This window comes from Drosophila bipectinata, chromosome XL (genome assembly GCF_030179905.1).
Source record: "Drosophila bipectinata strain 14024-0381.07 chromosome XL, DbipHiC1v2, whole genome shotgun sequence".
In the NCBI taxonomy this organism is placed as follows: Eukaryota; Metazoa; Arthropoda; class Insecta; order Diptera; family Drosophilidae; genus Drosophila; species Drosophila bipectinata.
Window position 1 is genome coordinate 5,383,641 of NC_091734.1, and position 25,141 is coordinate 5,408,781.

General features: G+C 43.9%; 3 protein-coding genes across 8 annotated transcripts in view; 1 reads left to right on the forward strand and 2 right to left on the reverse strand.

The window, feature by feature from the left end:
* Positions 1-10,238: 10,238 nt before the first annotated feature.
* The window catches only part of LOC108121141 (chaoptin), a 212,176-nt gene continuing 197,273 nt past the window's right edge, over positions 10,239-25,141 (reverse strand). For 5 of the 6 annotated variants that reach the window (XM_070280653.1, XM_017235077.3, XM_070280630.1 and 2 more), the window contains 3 exons: positions 16,727-19,661; positions 14,864-15,348; positions 10,239-14,184 (listed from right to left, as the gene is read on the reverse strand). In XM_070280653.1, coding sequence (XP_070136754.1) covers positions 13,108-14,184; positions 14,864-15,348; positions 16,727-19,661 — 4,497 coding nt within the window. In that variant the 3' untranslated portion in view covers positions 10,239-13,107. Of the gene's footprint in view, positions 14,185-14,863; positions 15,349-16,726; positions 19,662-25,141 lie in introns of those variants that run through there. The other variant, XM_043209869.2, reaches the window with a different exon arrangement.
* Positions 20,347-22,631, reverse strand: LOC138926483 (uncharacterized). Its single transcript, XM_070280725.1, has one exon. It carries the CDS (start codon positions 22,467-22,469, stop codon positions 20,424-20,426), a length of 2,046 nt encoding a protein of 681 aa, XP_070136826.1. The 5' UTR covers positions 22,470-22,631; the 3' UTR covers positions 20,347-20,423.
* LOC108121135 (uncharacterized) lies at positions 24,091-24,813 on the forward strand. Its single transcript, XM_017235071.2, has 3 exons — positions 24,091-24,107; positions 24,200-24,633; positions 24,695-24,813. The coding sequence occupies exons 1-3, from the start codon at positions 24,091-24,093 to the stop codon at positions 24,811-24,813; spliced, it is 570 nt and encodes a 189-aa protein (XP_017090560.2).

The following is a 25,141-nucleotide window of genomic DNA, read 5'->3' on the forward strand; positions in this document are numbered from 1 at the left end:
CTTCTTTCCTCATTCAAAACATTGCCTAAAAATCGTTTTTTAATTTTTCGAAATTTTTCCTAGGGGTACCCCTACAAAATTGTGCGTTTTCTCAATTTTCCCACTTTTGCTTCTTCGGATGGCCATAGCTTTGCCAAATTGTATCCGATCAGGATATAAAGTACCATTTAGTAATCAGCGAACCCAGAAGCTTATTTCCTCATTTAAAACATTGCCTAAATATCGTTTTTTAATTTTTCGAAATTTTTCCTAGGGGTACCCCTACAAAATTGTGCGTTTTCTCAATTTTCCCACTTTTGCTTCTTCGGATGGCCATAGCTTTGCCAAATTGTATCCGATCAGGATATAAAGTACCATTTAGTAATCAGCGAACCCAGAAGCTTCTTTCCTCATTCAAAACATTGCCTAAATATCGTTTTTTAATTTTTCGAAATTTTTCCTAGGGGTACCCTCACAAAATTGTGCGTTTTCCCAATTTTCCCACTTTTGCTTCTTGGGATGGCCATAGCTTTGCCAATTTGTATCCGATCAGGATATAAAGTACCATTTAGTAATCAGCGAACGCAGAAGCGACTTTCCTCATTCAAAACATTGCCTAAATATCGTTTTTTAATTTTTCGAAATTTTTCCTAGGGGTACCCCTACAAAATTGTGCTTTTTCCCAATTTTCCCATTTTTGCTTCTTCGGATGGCCATAGCTCTGCCAATTTGTATCCGATCAGGATATAAAGTACCATTTAGTAATCAGTGAACGCAGAAGCGACTTTCCTCATTCAAAACATTGCCCAAAAATCGTTTTTTAATTTTTCGAAATTTTTCCTAGGGGTACCCCTACAAAATTGTGCGTTTTCTCAATTTTCCCACTTTTGCTTCTTCGGATGGCCATAGCTTTGCCAATTTGTATCCGATCAGGATATAAAGTACCATTTAGTAATCAGCGAACCCAGAAGCTTCTTTCCTCATTCAAAACATTGCCCAAAAATCGTTTTTTAATTTTTCGAAATTTTTCCTAGGGGTACCCCTACAAAATTGTGCGTTTTCTCAATTTTCCCAATTTTGCCTCTTCGGATGGCCTTAGCTCTGCCAATTTGTATCCGATCAGGATATAAAGTACCATTTAGTAATCAGCGAACCCAGAAGCTTCTTTCCTCATTCAAAACATTGCCTAAATATCGTTTTTTAATTTTTCGAAATTTTTCCTAGGGGTACCCTCACAAAATTGTGGGTTTTCTCAATTTTCCCATTTTTGCTTCTTCGGATGGCCATAGCTCTGCCAAATTGTATCCGATCAGGATATAAAGTACCATTTAGTAATCAGCGAACCCAGAAGCTTCTTTCCTCATTCAAAACATTTCCTTAATATCGTTTTTTAATTTTTCGAATTTTTTCCTAGGGGTACCCCTACAAAATTGTGCGTTTTCCCAATTTTCCCACTTTTGCTTCTTCGGATGGCCATAGCTTTGCCAATTTGTATCCGATCAGGATATAAAGTACCATTTAGTAATCAGCGAACCCAGAAGCTTCTTTCCTCATTCAAAACATTGCCTAAATATCGTTTTTTAATTTTTCGAAATTTTTCCTAGGGGTACCCTCACAAAATTGTGCGTTTTCCCAATTTTCCCACTTTTGCTTCTTGGGATGGCCATAGCTTTGCCAATTTGTATCCGATCAGGATATAAAGTACCATTTAGTAATCAGCGAACGCAGAAGCGACTTTCCTCATTCAAAACATTGCCTAAATATCGTTTTTTAATTTTTCGAAATTTTTCCTAGGGGTACCCCTACAAAATTGTGCTTTTTCCCAATTTTCCCATTTTTGCTTCTTCGGATGGCCATAGCTCTGCCAATTTGTATCCGATCAGGATATAAAGTACCATTTAGTAATCAGCGAACCCAGAAGCTTCTTTCCTCATTCAAAACATTGCCTAAATATCGTTTTTTAATTCTTCGAAATTTTTCCTAGGGGTACCCTCACAAAATTGTGCGTTTTCCAAATTTTCCCACTTTTGCTTCTTCGGATGGCCATAGCTTTGCCAATTTGTATCCGATCAGGATATAAAGTACCATTTAGTAATCAGCGAACCCAGAAGCTTCTTTCCTCATTCAAAACATTGCCTAAATATCGTTTTTTAATTTTTCGAAATTTTTCCTAGGGGTACCCTCACAAAATTGTGCGTTTTCCCAATTTTCCCACTTTTGCTTCTTCGGATGGCCATAGCTTTGCCAATTTGTATCCGATCAGGATATAAAGTACCATTTAGTAATCAGCGAACGCAGAAGCGACTTTCCTCATTCAAAACATTGCCCAAAAATCGTTTTTTAATTTTTCGAAATTTTTCCTAGGGGTACCCCTACAAAATTGTGCGTTTTCTCAATTTTCCCACTTTTGCTTCTTCGGATGGCCATAGCTTTGCCAATTTGTATCCGATCAGGATATAAAGTACCATTTAGTAATCAGCGAACCCAGAAGCTTCTTTCCTCATTAAAAACATTGCCTAAAAATCGTTTTTTAATTTTTCGAAATTTTTCCTAGGGGTACCCCTACAAAATTGTGCTTTTTCCCAATTTTCCCATTTTTGCTTCTTCGGATGGCCATAGCTCTGCCAATTTGTATCCGATCAGGATATAAAGTACCATTTAGTAATCAGCGAACCCAGAAGCTTCTTTCCTCATTCAAAACATTGCCTAAATATCGTTTTTTAATTCTTCGAAATTTTTCCTAGGGGTACCCTCACAAAATTGTGCGTTTTCCAAATTTTCCCACTTTTGCTTCTTCGGATGGCCATAGCTTTGCCAATTTGTATCCGATCAGGATATAAAGTACCATTTAGTAATCAGCGAACCCAGAAGCTTCTTTCCTCATTCAAAACATTGCCCAAAAATCGTTTTTTAATTTTTCGAAATTTTTCCTAGGGGTACCCCTACAAAATTGTGCGTTTTCTCAATTTTCCCAATTTTGCCTCTTCGGATGGCCTTAGCTCTGCCAATTTGTATCCGATCAGGATATAAAGTACCATTTAGTAATCAGCGAACCCAGAAGCTTCTTTCCTCATTCAAAACATTGCCTAAATATCGTTTTTTAATTTTTCGAAATTTTTCCTAGGGGTACCCCTACAAAATTGTGCGTTTTCTCAATTTTCTCACTTTTGATTCTTCGGATGGCCATAGCTTTGCCAATTTGTATCCGATCAGGATATAAAGTACCATTTAGTAATCAGCGAACCCAGAAGCTTCTTTCCTCATTAAAAACATTGCCTAAAAATCGTTTTTTAATTTTTCGAAATTTTTCCTAGGGGTACCCTCACAAAATTGTGCGTTTTCCCAATTTTCCCACTTTTGCTTCTTCGGATGGCCATAGCTTTGCCAATTTGTATCCGATCAGGATATAAAGTACCATTTAGTAACCAGCGAACCCAGAAGCTTCTTTCCTCATTCAAAACATTGCCTAAATATCGTTTTTTAATTTTTCGAAATTATTCCTAGGGGTACCCCTACGAAATTGTGCGTTTTCTCAATTTTCCCATTTTTGCTTCTTCGGATGGCCATAGCTCTGCCAATTTGTATCCGATCAGGATATAAAGTACCATTTAGTAATCAGCGAACCCAGAAGCTTCTTTCCTTATTCAAAACATTGCCTAAATATCGTTTTTTAATTTTTCGAAATTTTTCCTAGGGGTACCCCTACAAAATTGTGCGTTTTCCCAATTTTCCCACTTTTGCTTCTTCGGATGGCCATAGCTTTGCCAATTTGTATCCGATCAGGATATAAAGTACCATTTAGTAATCATCGAACCCAGAAGCGACTTTCCTCATTCAAAACATTGCCCAAAAATCGTTTTTTAATTTTTCGAAATTTTTCCTAGGGGTACCCTCACAAAATTGTGCGTTTTCCCAATTTTCCCACTTTTGCTTCTTCGGATGGCCATAGCTTTGCCAATTTGTATCCGATCAGGATATAAAGTACCATTTAGTAATCAGCGAACGCAGAAGCGACTTTCCTCATTCAAAACATTGCCCAAAAATCGTTTTTTAATTTTTCGAAATTTTTCCTAGGGGTACCCTCACCAAATTGTGCGTTTTCCCAATTTTCCCACTTTTGCTTCTTCGGATGGCCATAGCTCTGCCAATTTGTATCCGATCAGGATATAAAGTACCATTTAGTAATCAGCGAACCCAGAAGCTTCTTTCCTCATTAAAAACATTGCCTTAAAATCGTTTTTTAATTTTTCGAAATTTTTCCTAGGGGTACCCTCACAAAATTGTGCGTTTTCCCAATTTTCCCACTTTTGCTTCTTCGGATGGCCATAGCTTTGCCAATTTGTATCCGATCAGGATATAAAGTACCATTTAGTAACCAGCGAACCCAGAAGCTTCTTTCCTCATTCAAAACATTGCCCAAAAATCGTTTTTTAATTTTTCGAATTTTTTCCTAGGGGTACCCCTACAAAATTGTGCGTTTTCCCAATTTTCCCACTTTTGCTTCTTCGGATGGCCATAGCTCTGCCAATTTGTATCCGATCAGGACATAACGTACCATTTAGTAATCAGCGAACCCAGAAGCGACTTTCCTCATTCAAAACATTGGCTAAACATCGTTTTTTAATTTTTCGAATTATTGTTTGAATAATTCGGGTTTGCTTGAATAAATTTGTTTATATCTCGGTAATTTTCTAACCGATCGGGAAGCAAAGTACCATTCCTGAATCAGGACCTCATTTTCCTTTGAACTGCATTATAGAATCTTCGTAAGATCCTTATCCACATCGTTAATGACGATGCTGATCCTTTTCTAAAATATGAAAGCCGCTCGAAATGTTGTGGTAGGTTTTCGAAAAGCTCTTGATGTAGATCGAAGGATGTTTATGTCCTGATTCCAAAATTATATTCCATTCTAAGATCCGTTTAAAAAAGACCGAGATATAAGCAAACCAATATATGGAAATACGTTTCCAAGCCAAATTTCTTTACCATTCGATCTTAACTTGGCCAATACCAGATTTTTCTAGCCATATGAACGGGCCGTATTTTTCTGCATTTTTTGACATCCCACAATCCGGGCTTAGATGTCCATTGGCCGAGTTATCCACAAAAAAGAGTCACGGATCAAACTTTAAACTTCTCAAAAAGCTTGGGCGGGCGGGAACTTTTTTGAATTTGAATTTAAATAAAACGGATCGTATTTTGAATCCACAGGCGCGGGCGGCAAACTTATTTTTTAAATTTGAATTTGAATTTAACGGATTTCGATCAACTTACAATCCACACATGTTCCACATAGGATCCAAACAGGTCCCACATAAGTTCCACACAGGTCCCACATAGGATCCACATAAGTCCCACATAAGTTCCACATAGGATCCACATACCACCAAGGACACGAACCGGTTCAGCCAAGACACCTCCCAGTGGATCAAAGCTCAACCCGTGACGTCACGGACTTTCGAGGCTGAAAATTTTCAAGTTTCCGGCCGCTACCAGGCGCGGAGTACCAGGCGAACAGAAACAGGTAGTAGGTGGATTCTATTTTTTGAAACAGTTTTTTGTGAATAACTCGGCCATTTGGCATCTAAGCCCGGGTTGTGGTATCTCATAAATTGCAGAAAAATACGGGCCATCTACCTGGCTAACAATGTCTGGCATTAGCCAAGTTAACACGGAGTGGCTAACAAATTTGTTTCAGATATTTATTTTTAAAACTTCGCTTGTTTATAACTCCGTAATTTTCCAACCGATCGGGACGCAAAGTACCATTCCTGAATCAGGACCTTAATGTCCTTCGAACTGCATCAAAGGATCTTCATTAAATCCTGAAATGGTGATTCTGATCCTTTCCTTAAATATGATTTTTGATCGACACTTTGTTGTTGGATTTCGAAAATCCTTTGATGCAGATCGAAGGATGTTCATGTCCTGATTCCAAAATAACATTCCATTTTAAGATCGGTTGGAAAAGTCCCGAGATATAAGCAAATCCATTTATAGAAATATATTTCTAAGCCAAATTTCTTTACCACTCCGTGTTAACTTGGCCAATACCAGATTTTGTTGGCCAGTTAAATGGGCCGTATTTTTCTGCATTTTATGAGATACCACAACCCGGGCTTAGATGCCAAATGGCCGAGTTATTCACAAAAAACTGTTTCAAAAAATATAATCCACCTACTACCTGTTTCTGTTCGCCTGGTACTCCGCGCCTGGTAGCGGCTGGAAACTTAAAAATTTTCAGCTTCGAAAGTCCGTGACGTCACGGGTTGAGCTTTGATCCACTGGGAGGTGTCTTGGCTGAACCGGTTCGTGTCTTTGGTGGTATGTGGATCCTATGTGGAACTTATGTGGGACCTATGTGGATCCTATGTGGGACCTGTGTGGAACTTATGTGGGACCTGTGTGGATCCTATGTGGGACATGTGTGGATTGTAAGTTGATCGAAATCCGTTAAATTCAAATTCAAATTTAAAAAATAAGTTTGCCGCCCGCGCCTGTGGATTCAAAATACGATCCGTTTTATTTAAATTCAAATTCAAAAAAGTTCCCGCCCGCCCAAGCTTTTTGAAAAGTTTAAAGTTCGATCCGTGACTGTTTTTTGTGGATAACTCGGCCAATGGACATCTAAGCCCGGATTGTGGGATGTCAAAAAATGCAGAAAAATACGGCCCGTTCATTTGGCTAGAAAAATCTGGTATTGGCCAAGTTAAGATCGAATGATAACTAAATTTGGCTTGGAAACGTATTTCCATATATTGGTTTGCTTATATCTCGGTCTTTTTTAAACGGATCTTAGAATGGAATATAATTTTGGAATCAGGTTATAAACATCCTTCGATCTGCTTCAAGGGATTTTCGAAATCCAAAAACAACATTTTGACAAGCTATTATATTTAAGAAAAGGGTCAGCATCGTCATTAACGATGTGGATAAGGATCTTACGAAGATTCTATAATGCAGTTCAAAGGAAAATGAGGTCCTGATTCAGGAATGGTACTTTGCTTCCCGATCGGTTAGAAAATTACCGAGATATAAGCAAACTTATTCAAGCAAACCCGAATTATTCAAACAATAATTCGAAAAATTAAAAAACGATGTTAGCCAATGTTTTGAATGAGGAAAGTCGCTTCTGGGTTCGCTGATTACTAAATGGTACTTTATATCCTGATCGGATACAAATTGGCAAAGCTATGGCCATCCGAAGAAGCAAAAGTGGGAAAATTGGGAAAACGCACAATTTTGTAGGGGTACCCCTAGAAAAAATTTCGAAAAATTAAAAAACGATTTTTAGGCAATGTTTTTAATGAGGAAAGAAGCTTCTGGGTTCGCTGATTACTAAATGGTACTTTATATCCTGATCGGATACAAATTGGCAGAGCTATGGCCATCCGAAGGAGAAAAAGTAGGTAAATTTGGAAAAATTTCAAAAATTAAAATCTATATTTGAAATCAGATGCGCTTCTTAAACAGGAAATTAGATAAGCAATAATGTTGCAATATTAAGGTTTTGGAATAAGTTTTAAGAATGCCCCGGTTGGAGACCGTTTTAGTGAACAGACGTATATTGATAGACTGTGAAACGCTTTATTCTTTACCTTAGTGGAACCAACAAACAAAATTCTTCAAAGGCGAAATTTATGACATAAATTTGTACACGAAACGTATGTTTTGTCGTGTGGCCATTTATTGTCCGCGCGTCGCCATTCTCAACATACGAACACACGTATATTCCACCGATCCAGTGGCTCCTGCCCCGCCATTTTACCACCATAGCTCTTCTCTGCAATATTGGCTTTTTGTTCTATTTTTGTGACCCAAAAAACATATTTTTTGTTTTGAAACTTTTGTGCATTTTTTGTGTGTTTGTGGCGAGTGGCTGGAAAAAGTGCAAAAACTAGAGGCAAAAAATTGAGCTGTCATCAGGCATAAAAATATGTGTGTATAACAAACGGAATGACACTTGAAATGGCATTCGTTGGAGATGTGGAGATGTGGAGGCTGGAGCTGGCTGGCTAGCTGGGCTTGGATGAAAGGTGATGGGTGAAAGGTGATGTTGTTCATGGACAAAGTTCAAGTCCCATAAAGCCGATTCTTTTGCAATGCGGAGTACTGAAATCCCTTTGACTCGTCCATGTCCGATGACACAAACATGGTAGGTTTTTTGTTTTCTGAGTTTTTATTAAAAATGAACAATGGACACACATTTTATGCCAACAACAACAGATTATTCATTTGCCAACAAGCTCTTAAATAATTACCATTCCTATAGAGCCCTCTATTTAAACAAAAGCAATTCAAGTCACTTATTATCTGTATATTAGTATAAAGTATGTTTAGATTCGAGGCTGGGTAAAAAAAATATTTGGATTGGGAAATCCTTTCAAATCAAAAAGTTGGCCAATTTTCGGCTTGATTCCTGTCGCCGCTGCTTTGGTGCGAATATTTTGTTCGCTTCATTGATTTAATGGAAAAACTTTTCGCTGAGTTTTCTTACTTGTTTGCTGCTGCCGTTGTTTGTGTTTACGGACTCCGGACAATACATATATGTTCAAATAAATATATATATATATATGTATTATCGAACAGGAACATATGTACAAAGTATATGTAGTATAGAGTAGTGAAGGAGAAAAGCTACCCACAAATCGACGCCCATAAATCGAAACGAATCGTGTCGTGTGCGGTGGTTTTTGGTCAGTTCCATGGCTATCATAAAAAATATTTGTTGTTTTTCGGTCATTGTTGTATATATGTAGATGCGTATGTGCAGAGCATATATATTTATATGTATATATAAAACCAATTCATGCGATTCTTGGCCAGGCTGTTTATAGTAATTTTCAATAGTTTTGTGGCGTTCATGTGAGAAATATGCTTCGCGTTTACCCTCGACCATCTGTTTGTCTGTGGCATAACTTTCCATATTGAAGGTCTATTTGTTATGGCTTGGCTTTTATTTGGTAAAGGCTTACGAGAACCAATGAAGTGGAATTTAATTCGATTTATCTTTGACTCACTTTGGTCTTAAAGAACCTCTTCATCTTTGCCTTCTACCAGAGAGATAGAGAGAAACTTTTATTTTTCATTTCCTGTTTCCTGTTACCTTTTCATTTTCTCCCCGTATTTTTTTCTTCTGATAGTTGTGAAGTCAGAGTGCCTTTCCAATTAACTTCGATGGGTGATCCTTTTGATTATTTTCAATTAGTGCGACATATTTACAATTGTGTCAAGTGATGTGTTAGCTGGCATGTCCGGCAATTAGACATTCAAATCGACATAGTCCACAGTGATGTTATTCCACAAAATAGGTGGCTGAAACTGAAAAAAAAAAATACAGCACACTAGCAGCACACGAGAAGGACACACGAAGGACCATACCATGCCAAGCCCGACCCTGCCGCCATGGTGTACCATGCCAGGGAAGTTTGGCCAATTAAAGTTTGTTTTAATTAAACAACTTGGTAACTTACTTACTCGCCCGACTAGTGAAATAGATTGGCGTCAGTCGTTGCCGGTTTTCTGGCCCAATTTGCCTTCCAGCAGTCGCTGTGTTTGCACTTGGCCAAGATGCCTCACAGTCACTATTATTTAGCGTTTTATTGCGTGGATAGGGCTCAATTTCCCACCAGTTTCCTGCCAGCCAAACATCCTGACATCCTTCGCCTCTTAGCTCGCCAGCAATTGTGCTACAAATCCTGTTGCACACAAGCCCACTCACCCAGCACCCAGCACCCAGTCCTGTACATGTCCTTTTCCTACATACATGCAGTGGTGGGTGTGAGTTGCGGGCCTAATTAAAATTCTGCATAGCATTTAATGCCGCTGATGAGAAAACGTGCTCAAGACAGCGGAAATTTCCATTTAATTAAAATTTGCAACAAAAAAACAAGAGGGCGAGGATGTGGACTAAAAAATAAAGGCAAAGGGTAGTCCTGCACAAATGCATGCAAATAAAATAAAAAAGGTAGCTTCCAGGCATGTTACTCCTCAAGTGGAGTTGGTTTCGAGTTCAATGATGATCACAGACAAAAATAAAAATAATATACAATTTTTTACATCAAAAAGTAAACAAATAAATTGCTGGATTAAAGCTAAGAAATCAAAAGGCGTACATTCATTTTTGAGATAAACAAAAATAAATGCAAACTAAAGCCGTAATTTTATGAGAATCTCTCTTTGGAAAGTGGCCTGAAACCAAAATACATAGAGAAATCTTTTTACTTTCGTATTTTATGGACAAACTTACCGCAAGCCTATGTTGCAGGCTGTAAGGTAAACACAGGTGCAAATTGCAGGTGCAGGTGCAGTTCCCCTCCCCAACGCCCTACGCCCGAAAATGCAAATGCAATACCATGTGCAAATATCCGCTGCAATCAAATAGTGAAAAACCTTTTTTGTGGGGAATTTTGTTTGAAAGTTTCTTGTCATTTATTAATATTTTACTTTGTGTTGCTTGCCATACAATATTTGGTTTTACTTTATTTAGTTTTGTATTTTTTTTTGTGAATTTTTCATTTTTTTTTTAATTTATTACATTTATTGGGTGTTTTTTTCTCATTTTTTTCTGGGGGCTTTGTCTGGTTGTTTGTTTAATTTTTACCTCTGCAGTTTGGTTGGGTCGGCATGTGTTTGCTTTTTATGCCCTACAATTGAACGAGAATTGAAGGGAAGAGTCCCGAGTTCGAGTTCGAGCTCGGCCCTGCAGCAAAATGTATTTTTTTTTTTGTTTCTTTTCTTTTTGTAGAGCATAAGGGGAAGCATTGTTCAATTTGATTATTTTTGCTTCTTTTCTTTATAGTTTTTTGTATTTTTTTACTTATTTTGTTGCCCTAAGTTCGATTTTTTGATTTTGATTTGCATTTTCGTACTCGTACTGCCCATTTCCCCAATGGCCCAGTTCTGCTTGTTATTGTTTGCTTTTAAGTTTTCTTTCCAGAATGCTTTACTTTCTATTGCTATTGCTATTTCTGTTGCTGTTGCTGTTTTTGTTTTCAACATAACAATATTAAAATATTTGTAAAGCCCAAGCACACAGGACACACGGGCACACTGAGAAAATGAGAAAATCTTCTTTTGTATGCTAGTTGGGGGTGTGGGTTGTGTTTCTGTGTGTCTGTTTGGCAACATTTCTTGGATTTTGATTTGCTTTCACTTAACTCGTTTGCTTTATTTGCTAGAAATTCTTTAGCAGCTCTATTATTTGCATTCTATTTCCTAGACGTTCCGACGGCCTTAAATAATTCTTGTTTTGTCATTATGCTTTATGGCCATCAAATTGTTCATTTGCCAGCTCATTTCACTTGCTAAAGTAAATCTTTATGCATATTGTATTCTCATTCTTGACTAAAGCTTAATTTGTTTTCTAATTTCAACCCACCAAAAAAAAAACAAACAAATAGTATTGTATATTTAGGAAAACAATCCATTGGAAATAAATACAGAGCAGTTAACTAGAAGAAAAAAAAAAGTTCAGTTTGATTTAATATTTATATATATATATATATTCATATGAAACTCTTTGAGTTTTGCTAACAATTACGCATAATAATCGGGGCCAGCTCTTAATTGTATATTTTTTAGTTAGTTTGTTAATATGTTTCCTTCGTCTCTTTACACCGCTGCAAGTGCTCATATTTTTTAATTTAATTTACTTTACGCTAGTTTTTATCTTTGATTCTTTAGTAATCATTCAAGTACTTGCTAAAAAAAAAAAATTCACATACATTATTTATTCACTAAGTCTAGCTCACAAAAAAAAAGTGTTTCTGGTGTGTGTTTTCTTTCTATTCTTTTTTTATCCATTATATACTATTTATGGATGTATATATGTAGGGCCTTGATGGGTGTGTGTGTTTTTTTGGGGGAAAGGGTCTGTGTGTATTATGTAATTCCTATAGATAGCCATCGAGCTTAGTTTGATTTAGATGCAACATTTTCTCCCCCCACATTTCGCATACTATTTACGATTATTACTTTTGCAATTTTTTTCCCCATTTTTCTGGCTGAGATTTCGCTTTGATTCCACATTATTTACATTGAAAATTCTGCGATACTTTACTTTAGTTTTTTTTTTTGTTTTCCATTTCGCATTTCGATTTCCATTTTTAGTTTTCATTTCCATTTGAATTTTCATTTCCATCGCTTTGTGCTCTACTTTCAATTGTCATAACTAAACGAACGTTGAACGCATCATCATGATTATCACTAACCTAGCTTCTTTTTATTTATTTTTCATATTTTTTTCCCTCATGGGTTTTTGCTTTGGATTTTCAGTATTTTTGGCAAGTTGTATTTATTTGGGCTTCCCACGTAAATTAAATGCATATTTTTTAAACGTAAAAAATGCTTTGGCATTTGCTCTGATTGGTAAAAAGTTTTGACTCCATTTTTCGAGTATGAAATATGATTTATCCAGTGAGGGGCTGTCCCAGGGGGATGGGAGGTTTATTTGAAAAACTAATGCCGATTTGATTTGAATAGTACTTCTCAGTGGGTGGGGTATGGTGGCGATTCGGTTTCGGATTCACTTAATTCACTTTGAATTCACATAAATCACGCCATCAATTTAATTATTAAAAGCGGATTATGTTGTTGAATGCCAAAAATCCAGACCCCCTCCACTCCCAGCACTCTCAACTCTGACAGGATCCTCTTAGAACTCATTTATTATCGAGTGAGTTGGCAATTATTTTGAAATTTTTTCATTCACATTTTTGGCTCTTTTTGGGGAAAGTGTTTTCAAATTATAATAAAAGCTAATGTACGTTGGAGAACGTTTCGATTGAATTAAGCTTACTTTGTGATACTTGCAAAGTGCTCTTAATTTCAGTTTGTTTGGATTTTCAATTAAAAAAATAAGTGATTAGTTTATTGGCGGGGTTATAAATTATTTTTAATTAAATTTAGAAGTTTTTATAAAAATTTGGTGATGATGCTTTGATTGTTGAATTAAAATTATAGTCTTGCAATTTGGATTCTGGTCCGGTTCTTAGAGAGAGATGAGCTTTTGAAAAATTATCCAAAATTTTCTAAAACCAGCCCTTTATCTTCTTCCCTGGAATTTTCAGCTCAAATATTTCTTTTCTTTGGTTGGAGTTACTACGAGTTCGGTGACGGTGCCGACTAACAGACACTCAAGTGATTGGTGTTGAGGACCACACCTGCCGCCATATAACCGTTGTTCTGGCGGTGGGCATGGGCGTGGTTGTGGGCGTGATTGTTGTGACTGTGATTGTGGGCGTGGCTGTGACTGTGGTGGCCACTGTTATCGGCTGCAACTGCCGCCGTGGAGGGATCAACCACCAGGCCAACGATGGGACTGGCCGCCTTGGCAGCGAGGGGCAGACCCACCGGTACACCGCCAATGGGTGTGGTGGCTGTAGTGGTGGTGGTGCCTGTGCCGGTGCTCAGGCTGGTCCCACTGATGTGTGCACTGATGCCGCTGGGCACACTGGACATGTGCGGTGAACTGCCCGACGGCGTGCCCGAATTGTTAGCCGCCGCCTGGGCAGCTGCCGCCGCTTGGGCCGCCGCCGCCGCCTGGGCAGCAGCCACGGCAGCCGCGGCATTGCCGGCGCTGGCGGCTGTCCGGGTCAGCTCCTCGTTGGGAATGGAGAAGTGGCGATAGGAGATGTATTCCGGGGGCAGGGCCGCCTGCCGCTTGGCGTTCTCGATCCTCTGCTTCTTCAGCTTCACGTAGCTCAGCACCGAGATCATCACTATGAAGACTATAATGCCCAGACAGCAGCCGACTATCAGGCCCAGCCTCCTGGTCAGGATGGAGTGGATGAAGCCGTTGCTTGACAGGCCGTTCTCGTCCGTCACCAGGCTGGGCGTGGAGTCCAGCGTCTGGACGTCCGTGCAGGCCGAGATGTGAGAGTTCTTCAGCACCTCCATGAGCACATTATCGCCGGCAATCGCATTCTCCAGATCCCCATCCTGGCCCTGGGTCTGGTCCTGAGCCATGGCCATTCGACTATGATGCTGGTAGGGGGAGTATGACTCCGGCAGGGGGGCCGAAACCACCAGAGCCTCCTCCTCCCGGTTGGAGTCGTTGACATGAAGGCGTTGTAGCGCATTCGCCAGAGGCTCCGAGAGCCAATTACCGCTCCCGATGACGCAGATGTGATACCGGGTATTTGGACTCAGTTTGGTTAGCTTGGTGGAGCTGGCAGTTCCGTTCAGCCGCTTGCCGTGTATCTGTGGAATAAATTAACCAGGTTGCAAGACGGTTATTGTCATCGCAGTTTAGCCATTGTCATTTTCATCTACTATCCTCTATCCACACTATCCTCTATCCATCCAGGAACCAGTATCCACCCCAAAAAAAAAACACCCATTGCCATTCACATTCTCATCAGGATCAACGACAGTATTAGCATCAGCATGGCCGATGATGTCCCTTACTCCTCATCCCTGGCTAGGTTTGTGTCCTTTCCCTGTCCCTGTCCCTGTCCCTATCCCTATCCTTGTCCGCGTTCGTGTCGCTTTATTAAAAACTTTCCCTGCGGCTTTCGAGTTTCCCGGATGGTGGCCATCAGCAGTTTATCGATGTTGCCGGCAAAAACTAAGAGCCAACTGGCCAACTGGGCTCTTAAAGCGTTTCGAAAATTGTAATGAGCAGCCGGAACACAAGGGCTTTGCATTTTAAAGCGGATTTATCGATGAGGTACGGGAATATTTACGGATTTACAAGCTACGGACCTAGGAAGTGCTTGGTATTTTCAAATTTTGAAAGCAATACCCTCCGAAATAGGCTCTTATCTTTAAAGCCGGTGGGAAAAGTCGGAAAATTATACTGCCTCGTAATTTAAATAAATATCCTCTTCCACTATAGCTTAAATTATCAGATATCTTTTTTTTTTGAAGTGTAACTTACCTCATCCGTGGCAAGAGGGTAACGCTCTCTGTCTCGCTCCCGTTCCTGTTCACGATGCCGCTGCTCATGGTCATGGCTCCTGTCCCGGTCCCTGTCCCTGTCACGGTCTCGGTCCCGCTCCCGTTCACGGTCACGGTCCGTTGGAGATCCGGCCGGAACGAGACCGTCGCCGGTGGCGTGGTAAACAATTTCGAAGCCGGTGAGACCCAAATGGTCACGACTCTGCCACGACACGACCACCGAATAGGGCTGGATGTCCTGGATGGCCATTTTCGGTATTAGCGGGGCATCGCAGAACTGCTGTGGCTCCATTTTGCCAAACACCTTGCCCCGCAGCTCCGAGGGGTGTTCGCACCTCAGGTAATTAATGGAATCCCCGCCGCCGCCTCCTCCTCCGCCGCCGCCGGTGGCCAGTGACCATTTGCGATGATCCCGCAGCCATTCCCAGAGCTTCTGGGCGTCGCAGCTGCAATGCAGTGGATTCTCTGAAACGAGTAGTCAGACGATATAGCAATGAGCACCAAATTGTCCATGACAACGTCCTGCCAACACTCACACACACACATGCTCCTGCAGGACTCGTATCAAAGGACAGTTGTTAATCCTTTTGATAAGCCCAACACATGCAATGGTAATTGTTTGCCTTGTTTGCGCCACCCGACTCATATTCGTCAATTACATAACCCCCAGGGGGGCCTTTTCTCGAATTGGCACAAAAAATAACATTAAAAAAATAAAATAAAAAGGAAAGAAGGCTCAGAAAAGCAAAAAAAAATTAAAACTGAAATCAATTGAAAATAATAAATAATTAAAAAAAAAACATTAAAAAAAAAATAATAAGTAAATGAGATCCAGAAGAAGAAAGCAACCAGCTGAAAAGCTGGATCACGGTAAACCATGGTCTTATTTGGATTGAAAAATAAAAATATTTAAAAAAATAAGCAAATGAGATCTGGCATGGTCAAAAAAGTTAGTAAACCAACCCCATGGTTTTATTTTAATTAAAAAATATATATATTTTAAAAGAAATATATATCAAAAATAAAAAAATAAAAACAATAAGCAAATGAGATCCGGAATAGTCAAAAAAGTAAGCAAGCAAGCCCCAGGGTTTTATTTAAATTAAGAAAATATATATATATTAAGATATCGTATAAATAAGATATCAAAAATAAAAAAAAATAAGCAAATGAGATCCAGTCCGAAATAACCAGAAAACTCATGGAAAACCCAGGGTTATACAATTGAACTAAAAAACAATATAAGTGCTATTCACGGGATTAAGAAGAAACCGCAAGGTGACAAGCTTAAAGTTGGTGATTGAAAACCCATGGTTTTATTTAAATTAAAAAAATATATCAAAAATAAAAAAAATGAGAAAATGAGATCAAGGCACAGATGACCCATAAATTATTGGAAAAACCCAGGGTTTTAAAATAAAAAAAAATAAACACAAAAAATTTAAAAAAAAATCAGATCAACCGATTTGATTGCAACGTTAGAGGGGTAGATTCCATGGTATTTAATGAAAAATAATAAAATTGAAAATTAAAATAAAGAAAAAAAGATGAAAATAAAATAGGGAGCTCGAGGTGCTCAGGTCGAGGAGTCGACAACGACTGACTGAAAATGAGGATTCGGCCAAGGGCCTTAAAATTTTCAACAAAGTGCTGCCACCTTTCGGAAGACAGACTGATAGGCAGTTAATAGACGATCTGGCAATGGGACTAGTCGATCTGGCCACTCTGTTTGAGATTCCAAATATTGCCAGACAGGTCCACTTTCTAGAAGCTTTGAGAAAGACATCCTCGAGCGATTCGCACACTTGCACATTTTCCTCAAAAGTTAAGTTTCTTCACTTACCCTCCAGTTTGAGAGTCTTCAGATTGGTTTCCAGCGGCTTCAGAGGATCCAGGGGCACCAGTTCGAAGTAGTTCTTCCTGAGGTCCAGCAGATGCAGCTTCCTCAAGTAGCGGAAGGCGTCATTGGACAATACCGTCATCCGATTGCCCATCAGGAGGAGCTCCACCAGGCCGTGCAGGTTGCGGAACGTCTTCTTCGATATCCTGTCCAACTGGTTGAAGCTGAGGTCCAGGGTTTGCATTTCCGAGAGATCGGCGCTGAACTCCTCGAGGTCCTTGAGGGTGTTGTGCGAAATGTTGAGGAATCGCAGCAGTTTGAGGCCCTGGAGGCGCTCCTTGGGCAGCATTTCTAGTTCGTTGACGCTCAGGTCGAGGGTCAGGAGGTTGGTGAGCGACTTGAAGGCACCCGGAGATATGCGAGTAATCCTGTTATTGACCAGATGGAGGTGCTGCAGAGCCTGGAAGGCTTCAAAGTCCTTGGACGTCAGTATGGAGAGATTGGTCTGGCAGATGTAGAGCTCCTTCAGATACGGATACCTCTCCTCCTTGACGGTGTAGATGCGATTGATGGGATTGCCGGTGAGGTTGAGCCACGAGAGGCGCGGTATGGAGACGTCCGAGAGGGCCGAGGATGGGATCTGCAGGAACCGGTTACTGGACAGGTCGACTCTCTGCAGATTAATCGAATGCCTCAGGAAGTTGGCTGGCAGCGACAGCAACGAGTTTCCGCTCAGGTCCACGCTGTCCAGCTGGGTGAGGTTGACGGCATTGAAGCCGCTCAGGGCTGTAATTTTGTTGTCCTTCAGGATAAGTTGGCGCAGGTTGAGGGTACCGCTCAGCTTGAAGAAATCGATGGATGCCAAGTGGTTCCTGGCCAGGTCCAGGCTCTCCAGGGTGCTCAGGTTGTAGAGGGCAATGTGGGGGAACTCGGTGAGCAGGTTCCGGCACAGGCGCAGCTCCTTAAATACGTTCAGGCCGCTGAATATGTTCCTGTTCATCTGGCTGAGCCGATTGTCGCAGAGATCGAGCTTCACCAGGTTGGGGTTTTTGGAGAAGAGCAGGTCCGGCACATGGCCCAGACTACAGTTGGCCATGGTCAGCTGTTGCAGGGAGCGCAGCTTGTCGAACATTCCGGCCATGATGCCGCCGGCATTGCCGCCCAGGCCCACGTGGCTGAAGTTGTTGTGGGACAGCTGGAGCTTCCGCAGATTCGGCACGTCCAGCTTCTGGATGTCCGCCGGGTTGAGCAGGTTCCTCTCCAGGTTCAGGTCGTTCAGGTTGGTCAGCGACTTGAAGGTGTGCTGCTCGAGCTTCCGGAGCGAACAGTTGGCCAGGCTTAGCGAGCTAAGGGGCAGCTCGTCGAGGAAGACGTCCCTGGTGATTTGCACGAGGGGATTGTGGGAGAGGTCCAGGGACTTGAGGTTCTTCAGCTTGGCGAAGGCATACCCCTCGATGGCCTCGATGTGGTTGCGGGCCAGGCTCAGCTCCTCGAGGCTCTGCAGCGGCGAAAAGTAGTCGCGCCTCAGCTGCCGCAGCTGGTTGCCGCTCAGGTCGAGGAACTGCAGCAGCAGCAGGCTGCCGAACGTGTCCTTCTCGATGTCCCGGATGCGATTATCGCTCAGATAGAGCCGCCCCAGCTGCGGGGTGTCGGCGAAGAAGGATCTCTCCACACGCGCCAGCTGGTTGTCGCGCAGCCACATTATCTGGACCTTCTGCTGGCGCCGGAAGGTGCGCGGATGCACTTTGTGCAAGTAGTTGGCCTCCAGCTGGACGGACAGCAGGCTGGAGTTGTCCTCCGGAAAGATGTCCTCCAGCACGGTCAGCTGGTTGTCCTGCAGATTGATGTGCTGCATGTTGAGCAGCGTGTGGAAGGCCTGCGGTTCGATGTCCTCGATGCTGTTCTTCTGGATGTGCAGCTCCTGCAGGGCCGGCAGCGGCTCGAACACTCCCTTCCTCACCCTCCGGATTCGGTTGTTGTGCAGGCGGACCTCCCTCAGGTGCTCCAGCTTCCTAAACATGCCTATCTCCAGGTCCTGGATCTCGTTGTTGTCCAGCGACAGGGACGACAGCTTCGTGCACTTGTCGAAGAGGGTCACGGGCAGCAGCGGTATGAAGTTCGATCGGAGGTACAGGTGGTCCAGGTTCACCAGCGTACTGAACACGTTCGGATCTATGTGACCGATGGCGTTCGCCTCCAGGTAGATGACGTCCACGTTGGTGGAGTTGGTGAAGGCGTCCGCCGGCAGCTCCAGGATGTTGTTCTCGCTGAGGAACACCTCTCGCAGCTGGGGCAGGTCCGAGAACACACCGCCGATGGCGTGGATGTGGTTATGGCTGAGGTCCACCGTCTGCAGGCGCTTGTTCCTCTCGAAGACCTTGGGATCCAGCGTGACTATCCGGTTGTGCGACATGTCCAGGGACATCAGTTCGCGCAGGCTCTTGAACGCCTCCGGCTGGACAATCTCGATCTGGTTGGCGTAGAACGACAGCGTCTTCAGCTGCGGAAAGGCCCGGAAACAGTCGTCCCCGATCTCGGCGAACTGGTTGGAGCTCAGGTCCAGGAATATCAGCGAGGGCAGTTGCAGGGCAGCTGCTGCCGCCGCCGCTGCCGTGGCATTGTTGGTGGCCAGCTGGATGTCGCCGTAGAAGGTGGCTATGCGATTATTGGATAGCCTCAGTATCCTCAGATGATCCAGCTTCCGGAGGGCCATCAGCGGAAAGGTGCGTAGGCCGTTCTCCGATACATCGATCTCCTGCAGGCACTCTTCCAGACCCGCAAACGCGTGCTCCGGCATCCCCTGCAGCCGGTTGCCTTTGAGATTCAACTTCGAGAGCCTCAGCCCATAGAAGCTATAGTCCTCCACTCGAACTATCTCGTTGTAATCAAAGTCCAGGGCCGTTAACTTTTGCATGGCACTCAAGGCGCGAGACGGCATCTGTGGGGAGGGGAAAATAAAGAAAGATATTAAATATTAGATCTAAGCTTTAAAAGGTCAAAAGGTTGTTGGTTAGTTGGCTCTTGCCTTTCAATCCAAAATCAAACGTCAAAAAAAAAACGACAAACAAGCTCTCGTGTCATCCTCGCACATTGCGTATACGCCGTGTGTGGCACGTGTGTTTGCACTGTTGCCCCCTTTTTTTTACCTTTGTGACCTGCGATCAAAGTTAATTCTCCCTGCCATCTGCCATCCACCCCCCTCTCTGATACTTTTTTTTTGCCAAAATCTGTAATTAAAAGTCCCATTGTGCGGAATGCATATATCACTCGAAACGAACACCTGAAGCGTCCTCAGCGGGGGAATTGTTTACTTGTTTGTTCACCTGGTCTGGTCTGGTCTGGTCTGGTTGGACGACCGTTTCGCGGAACAATTAAATCGGATGCCTCCACTGCCGTTTCCAATAAACGGAAACCCACTCGCGTGGCTCTGGCACGCGACTAGACCAGCTACTGGTCTCTCTCGCCGGGATGGGGATTATTTGGTCAGTATTGCATATTTTTTCAGATGAAAGGATGACGTTTTTTTCAACAAAAATACATGCAGATATTTATGCAACTCTCTCATGCCACTCTAGTTATGTAATCCTTTACCCCCTCCTCAAAGACCCCTTGGACTTCCCGTTTTAAGTTTTAATTCAAAAAAATTGGTTCACAAATTATATAATAGATTTCAAGTGGGCTTCCGGCAGATCCCCGGATGTTAAGGCGAATCGGGACGATGGTACTGGCCATAGCGGGGCGAGGAGCGGGAGCGGGTGCGGGATCGAGACCGGGACCCGGATCTGGACCTGGAGCGGGAAGTGGACTGGTAGCGCGACTTGAAACGGGGTCGGGATCGGTCGCTCCTCGGCGATGGTGAGACCGAGCGGGAGAGCACCGAGTCTGTTGGGGATTGGGAGCCCGACTTGCGGCGCGGGCGACGGCGGACGGGAGAGTAGCGACGGTATTGACGCCACGGTGCCCGCAGCATGTTCTCCTGGAAGGCGGAGACCACGATCCGCTTGCCGTCGATCTGGCCGCCGTTCATGTGCTTGATGGCGCAGGCACAGTCCTCCGGCCGGTTGTACTCCACGAAGGCATAGCCCCGGCCTTGGCGTCCCTGGAATCGATCCGTGGGAAAGTCCACGGCCGTGATCTCGCCAAAGTGCCCAAAGATCTCGGTGATGTGCTCCTTGGTCACCTGGCGGGTCAGGCCCTTGATGTGCAGGCGCACTATCCGCACCGGCAGGACATTAAAGTTGAAGGACGATGATCCGTTCTTGCTGTTCTTGTTGCAGAAGGGCCGGTATCCGTCGTTGTTCCCGGAGTTGTGCTTGTTGCCCTCGTTGTCGCTGGCCCCCGGACTCAAGCTGGGACTGCGCGGATTCCTGTGGGAGAAGCGCATCCGGTTGTTCGACCACTGACGCCTCTGGCCGCCCGTCGAGTTCGGGGAGGGGTCCATGCCGCGGCGGTAGGGTCGGGCGCTGCTGGTGATGTTACTGTAGTTCCTCCTCGCCGAGTCGTCCCTGCCCACCGGCTGGCCATGGTTGTTCTGGGAACTGCTGATGCTCGGCTTCGAGGTGGTGGTGGTGCTCTGAGCGGCGCCGTGGTTGGACATCTGATTGTGGTTGTGGCTGCTGCCAGGATTGGATTCTTGTATCCTGGGCTGTATGGGCTTCGGCTGACCCGCCGGTGGCTTAGTGATGGAGCTCTTCGGAGTCGCTGCCTTGCTGCTGGTGGCGATGGCCTGGCTCTTGCTCTTGTAGAGGTTGCTGTTCTCCACCTCCGGGAATATGGGTTCGCTGTCCCGGGCTTTCGTGCCCGTGCTGGGATAGGTCTTTCCCCCGGAGGTCAGTTCGACGGCAGTGTAGTTGTTCTGAGGCTGGCTCTGATGCTGCTGCCGGTTGGGCATTTGATTGGAGTGCTGGATGGCGGTGGTGGAGGTGGCGCCTCTAGTCTGGGAGTTGGTGCGGCCCGCACGTGGCTTTCGAGCAACTTCCGGGGCGTGGCTGGCCGCTGATGTGGAAGTGGGCTCCTGGGCTGGCGCTGGCACGGGAGCAGGAGCGGGTACAGGAGCCGGCACCGGCTGTGGCACGGCCAGCTGGGCGGGCACAGTCATGGCCGCCGGTATAAGGCCCGGCACGGACTGCGGCAACGGATCCGGGATTTGGATGAGAGGCGCTGGTTCTGGCACCACGCAATTGGAGGCGATGGCCGCCAAAGTCCTGCCCTGCCGGTCGGAGAACCCGGCCGAGGACCTGGCGCGGCGACTCCGCTTGGGGCGCTTTACGATGCATCCTCGACGGCGATGACGGCGACGGTGCGGCTTATGGTAGTGGCGGCGACGGCGATGGTGGTGGCGATGGCGGCAGCACTTGTGCTTCCGGTCGGACCTATCGGGCCGTTCCGGTTCGTCATCGCTGTCGCTGGACGAGTACGAGCTCTCCGGCGAGCTGTCGGAGCTGGTGGAGACCGACGAGCTGCTGCTCGATTCTGTGTAACTCGAATCCGAGTCGCTGCTCATCCAGTAGTTCGATGGCCCGGCCGATGAGCTCTGCTGCTGCTGCTCTTGGGCGTTCGGGCCGTGGGCGTGGCTCTTGCTGCCGTCCTTGTTGCGGTGTTCCTTGCGATGGTTGCGCAGCGACTGTTTCGGGGAGCCACCACCCGCACCAGCAGCACCACTGCCACTAGGGCCATCCCTGCGCTCCCGCTTGGAGGCCGACTCACCGGGTTCCGGAGGACGGTTCTTGTTTCCTTGAGGTTTCATTATTTTTCCGATTAAGTTTTTTTTTGTGAAAATTTTCTGATTTTTTTTTCAGACTGCTGCTTAGAGAGAGACTTCCTTACAGAAACGCTTTCACTTACGAATGAAGTTCTGGGTGTTTGAATCAAACCTTTTCTGACAAATGCCCTGCAAGGCTGACTCGATTAGGGACGTCGGAATCCAAAACTAAAGGCCTACTACAAGGCGATAACATCCTACATTGCTCGATTTTGCTCGAGTTTCGATTATTAATTAAAATCCTAAAGAAAAGTCCAGTCTGGGTCACACACTTTTCGAATCCTGAATCTGAATCTGAATCAGAATCAGAACCAGAACTTGATTGCATTGCCAATCCGGTGATGTTGGCCTAGAGAGGACCCTTTCGAGACATTTTTCGACAGTTGCCAATGGAAACAAAAGAGTGTCCTGGCTGTGAATTGCCAGGAGAGACGTTTAATTGCACTGATTGAACATTCTAGAGGCCAGTAGCCAGTAGCCAGTGGCCAGTAGCCAGGAGGGGCAAGTGGCCATCAGGAATGGTGGGCGTGCCATCAGGACCGAGTGTCACCTGAGCTGGACAAAGCGAATTACGGCCTTTTAATTAATGTACTGACATGGAAATTTATGGCAGTCGATTTTAATTTATTGAACTTTCGCGCTGAACGTTCTGGCGCCCAAGCCAGAACGATGCGACGCGACTTCACTCGCAATTTATGGCCATTGGCAGTAGCATGCCTCCCTGACTGCCTGCCTGGCCAAACGAAAAAAATCTTCTGCCATAAAATAATATTTATTTTTATTGTTGGCACATTATGAAATATTTATGGTTATTTTGAATTCCAAAGACACTCAACAGTGAGCACAAAAAAAACACCCAATCTAATCCCTCTTTACAGGACCTGGCAGCCGGGAGGCACAACGTCCTTGCGAGCCACTGGCTATCCTGCGGCAGCGGGCGATACATGTCTCCTGGAGCAGCTCCCTGCCGGTGATCCTTCTCAGGCAGTTCAACTGCTGCAGCTGGCAGGGCTTCAGCTTCCGACAGTTGTTGGTGGACTCTTCCCGGACACAGATAGACCTGGGATCCTCCAGATCCTTGGGCGAGCAACGGTTGAGGCAACGTGGCCGGGCAATGCCCTCGGCCTCAATGGCCACCACAATTGTGGCTATCAGCAGGATGAGACTCAGCTTGGACATGGTTTTTGAAGGATTTTAGGAGTTTGAGGTCTTAAGATATTGAGTTCTTTGTTTCCAGCAGTGGAATGATATCTTTCGAATGGCAAAGCTTACTTTTTATAGGTCTGGGGGCTTAAGAAGCTTATTATCTTTTCGACATGTGTTTTAAATTTTAAATGGTTTTATGGCCTTTGTTTTTGAAACTTTATTTAAATTTTAAGAGCTCTTCATCTCATTGGGTTTTGTTTCATTTTTGGAAAGACTTCACAGTCTTTAGCTTTTGTGAAGCTTTCTTCTTAACTTGGAATATAACCCTTTATTCTTCTACAGCTTCCGGGTAATTGTTTTTAAAAAAACTACCCAAACTTTTGATATAAAAAGAACTCTTACTTGAGTTAAAGTTACTCCCAAGATCTCTATCTTAAAACCTTAAAATGTTTTCTAAAAAATGGGGAATCACCTTGGGTAAGGATTAAAGAACCTCAAATCCTTAAAAATATATTAAAAATAATTATAAACCCCATTCCTTTCTAAGGCCTTATACTAGTAACTCTTAGTTGGAAAACTAATGCCACCACCACGGAACTAGACACCACCACCACCTCTAGGATCACCATAATCCGCCCACCCTTCCCCCCACGCTGCATCCTGCTCCCCGTGTGCCTGGCCACCAGTCCCCGGGTCTGCGGCCGTTTGCCCAACGGTGACTGCCAACGATTCGGCAACATCTGCCAGCTCCTGTTGGCCAACCGTCGCGGCATCTCGGCCGGAGTGGTCCACACCAAGGATCTGGAGTGTCGGGGCATTCGGGGTGTGGGTGCCTCGAATCGTCGGCCCTGCTTCTATCCCTGCCCAGCACGTCCTGTCATCTGCCGGAGAACGCCGCCCGAACAGGAGATCTGTGTCCGTTCGCGAAATGGCCAGAGCTGCAAGGTCTTGGCCAACAGGTGTCAGTTGAACAACCAGAACTGTCACTCCAGACCACGGAATAGTGAGTTATAATAGGGGGTTTGTATAATGAAGGGATTACTAATTAATTTTCTGAATTACAGATTGGCGGCGTACGGATAGGAGACTCTGCGGTACCAGGCAGGTGGGCGATAAGCCTGATGTCTGTCTTCCCATTATTATTTTTCCAACATCGACTACCAGGAAACCTGTCTTAGTTTAAGGGGTTTTAATATAACACTATTATAGTGAATGTAATACCTTTAGGGTAGTATTTAATGGACAATGGCATACATATGTGAAAAATAAATGCGAATTACAAGAAAAAAGAGGTTTTTTTCATTTAAAAGAGGATGGAGTCTATTGACCAAGTTTGGAAAAAACTTAAACAAAAACTTGAGGATGAAAGTAGAAAACATAACCACTTGAAAGAATATAAACTACAGTAGCAAATCATACCATCAATTAATTATATGTATCAGAAATAGGCCGTTACAGATTAAATCCTTAAGAAAAATACCTCCCTTGGAGTCTAAAAAATCCAAAACCTG

Coding starts and splice junctions, on each gene's coding strand:
- LOC138926483 (XM_070280725.1), bottom strand. CDS start 22,469: ATGAAACCTCAAGGAAACAAGAACCGTCCTCCGGAACCCGGTGAGTCG.
- LOC108121135 (XM_017235071.2), top strand. Junction 24,634..24,694: donor TCACTCCAGACCACGGAATA/GTGAGTTATAAT, acceptor TCTGAATTACAG/ATTGGCGGCGTACGGATAGG.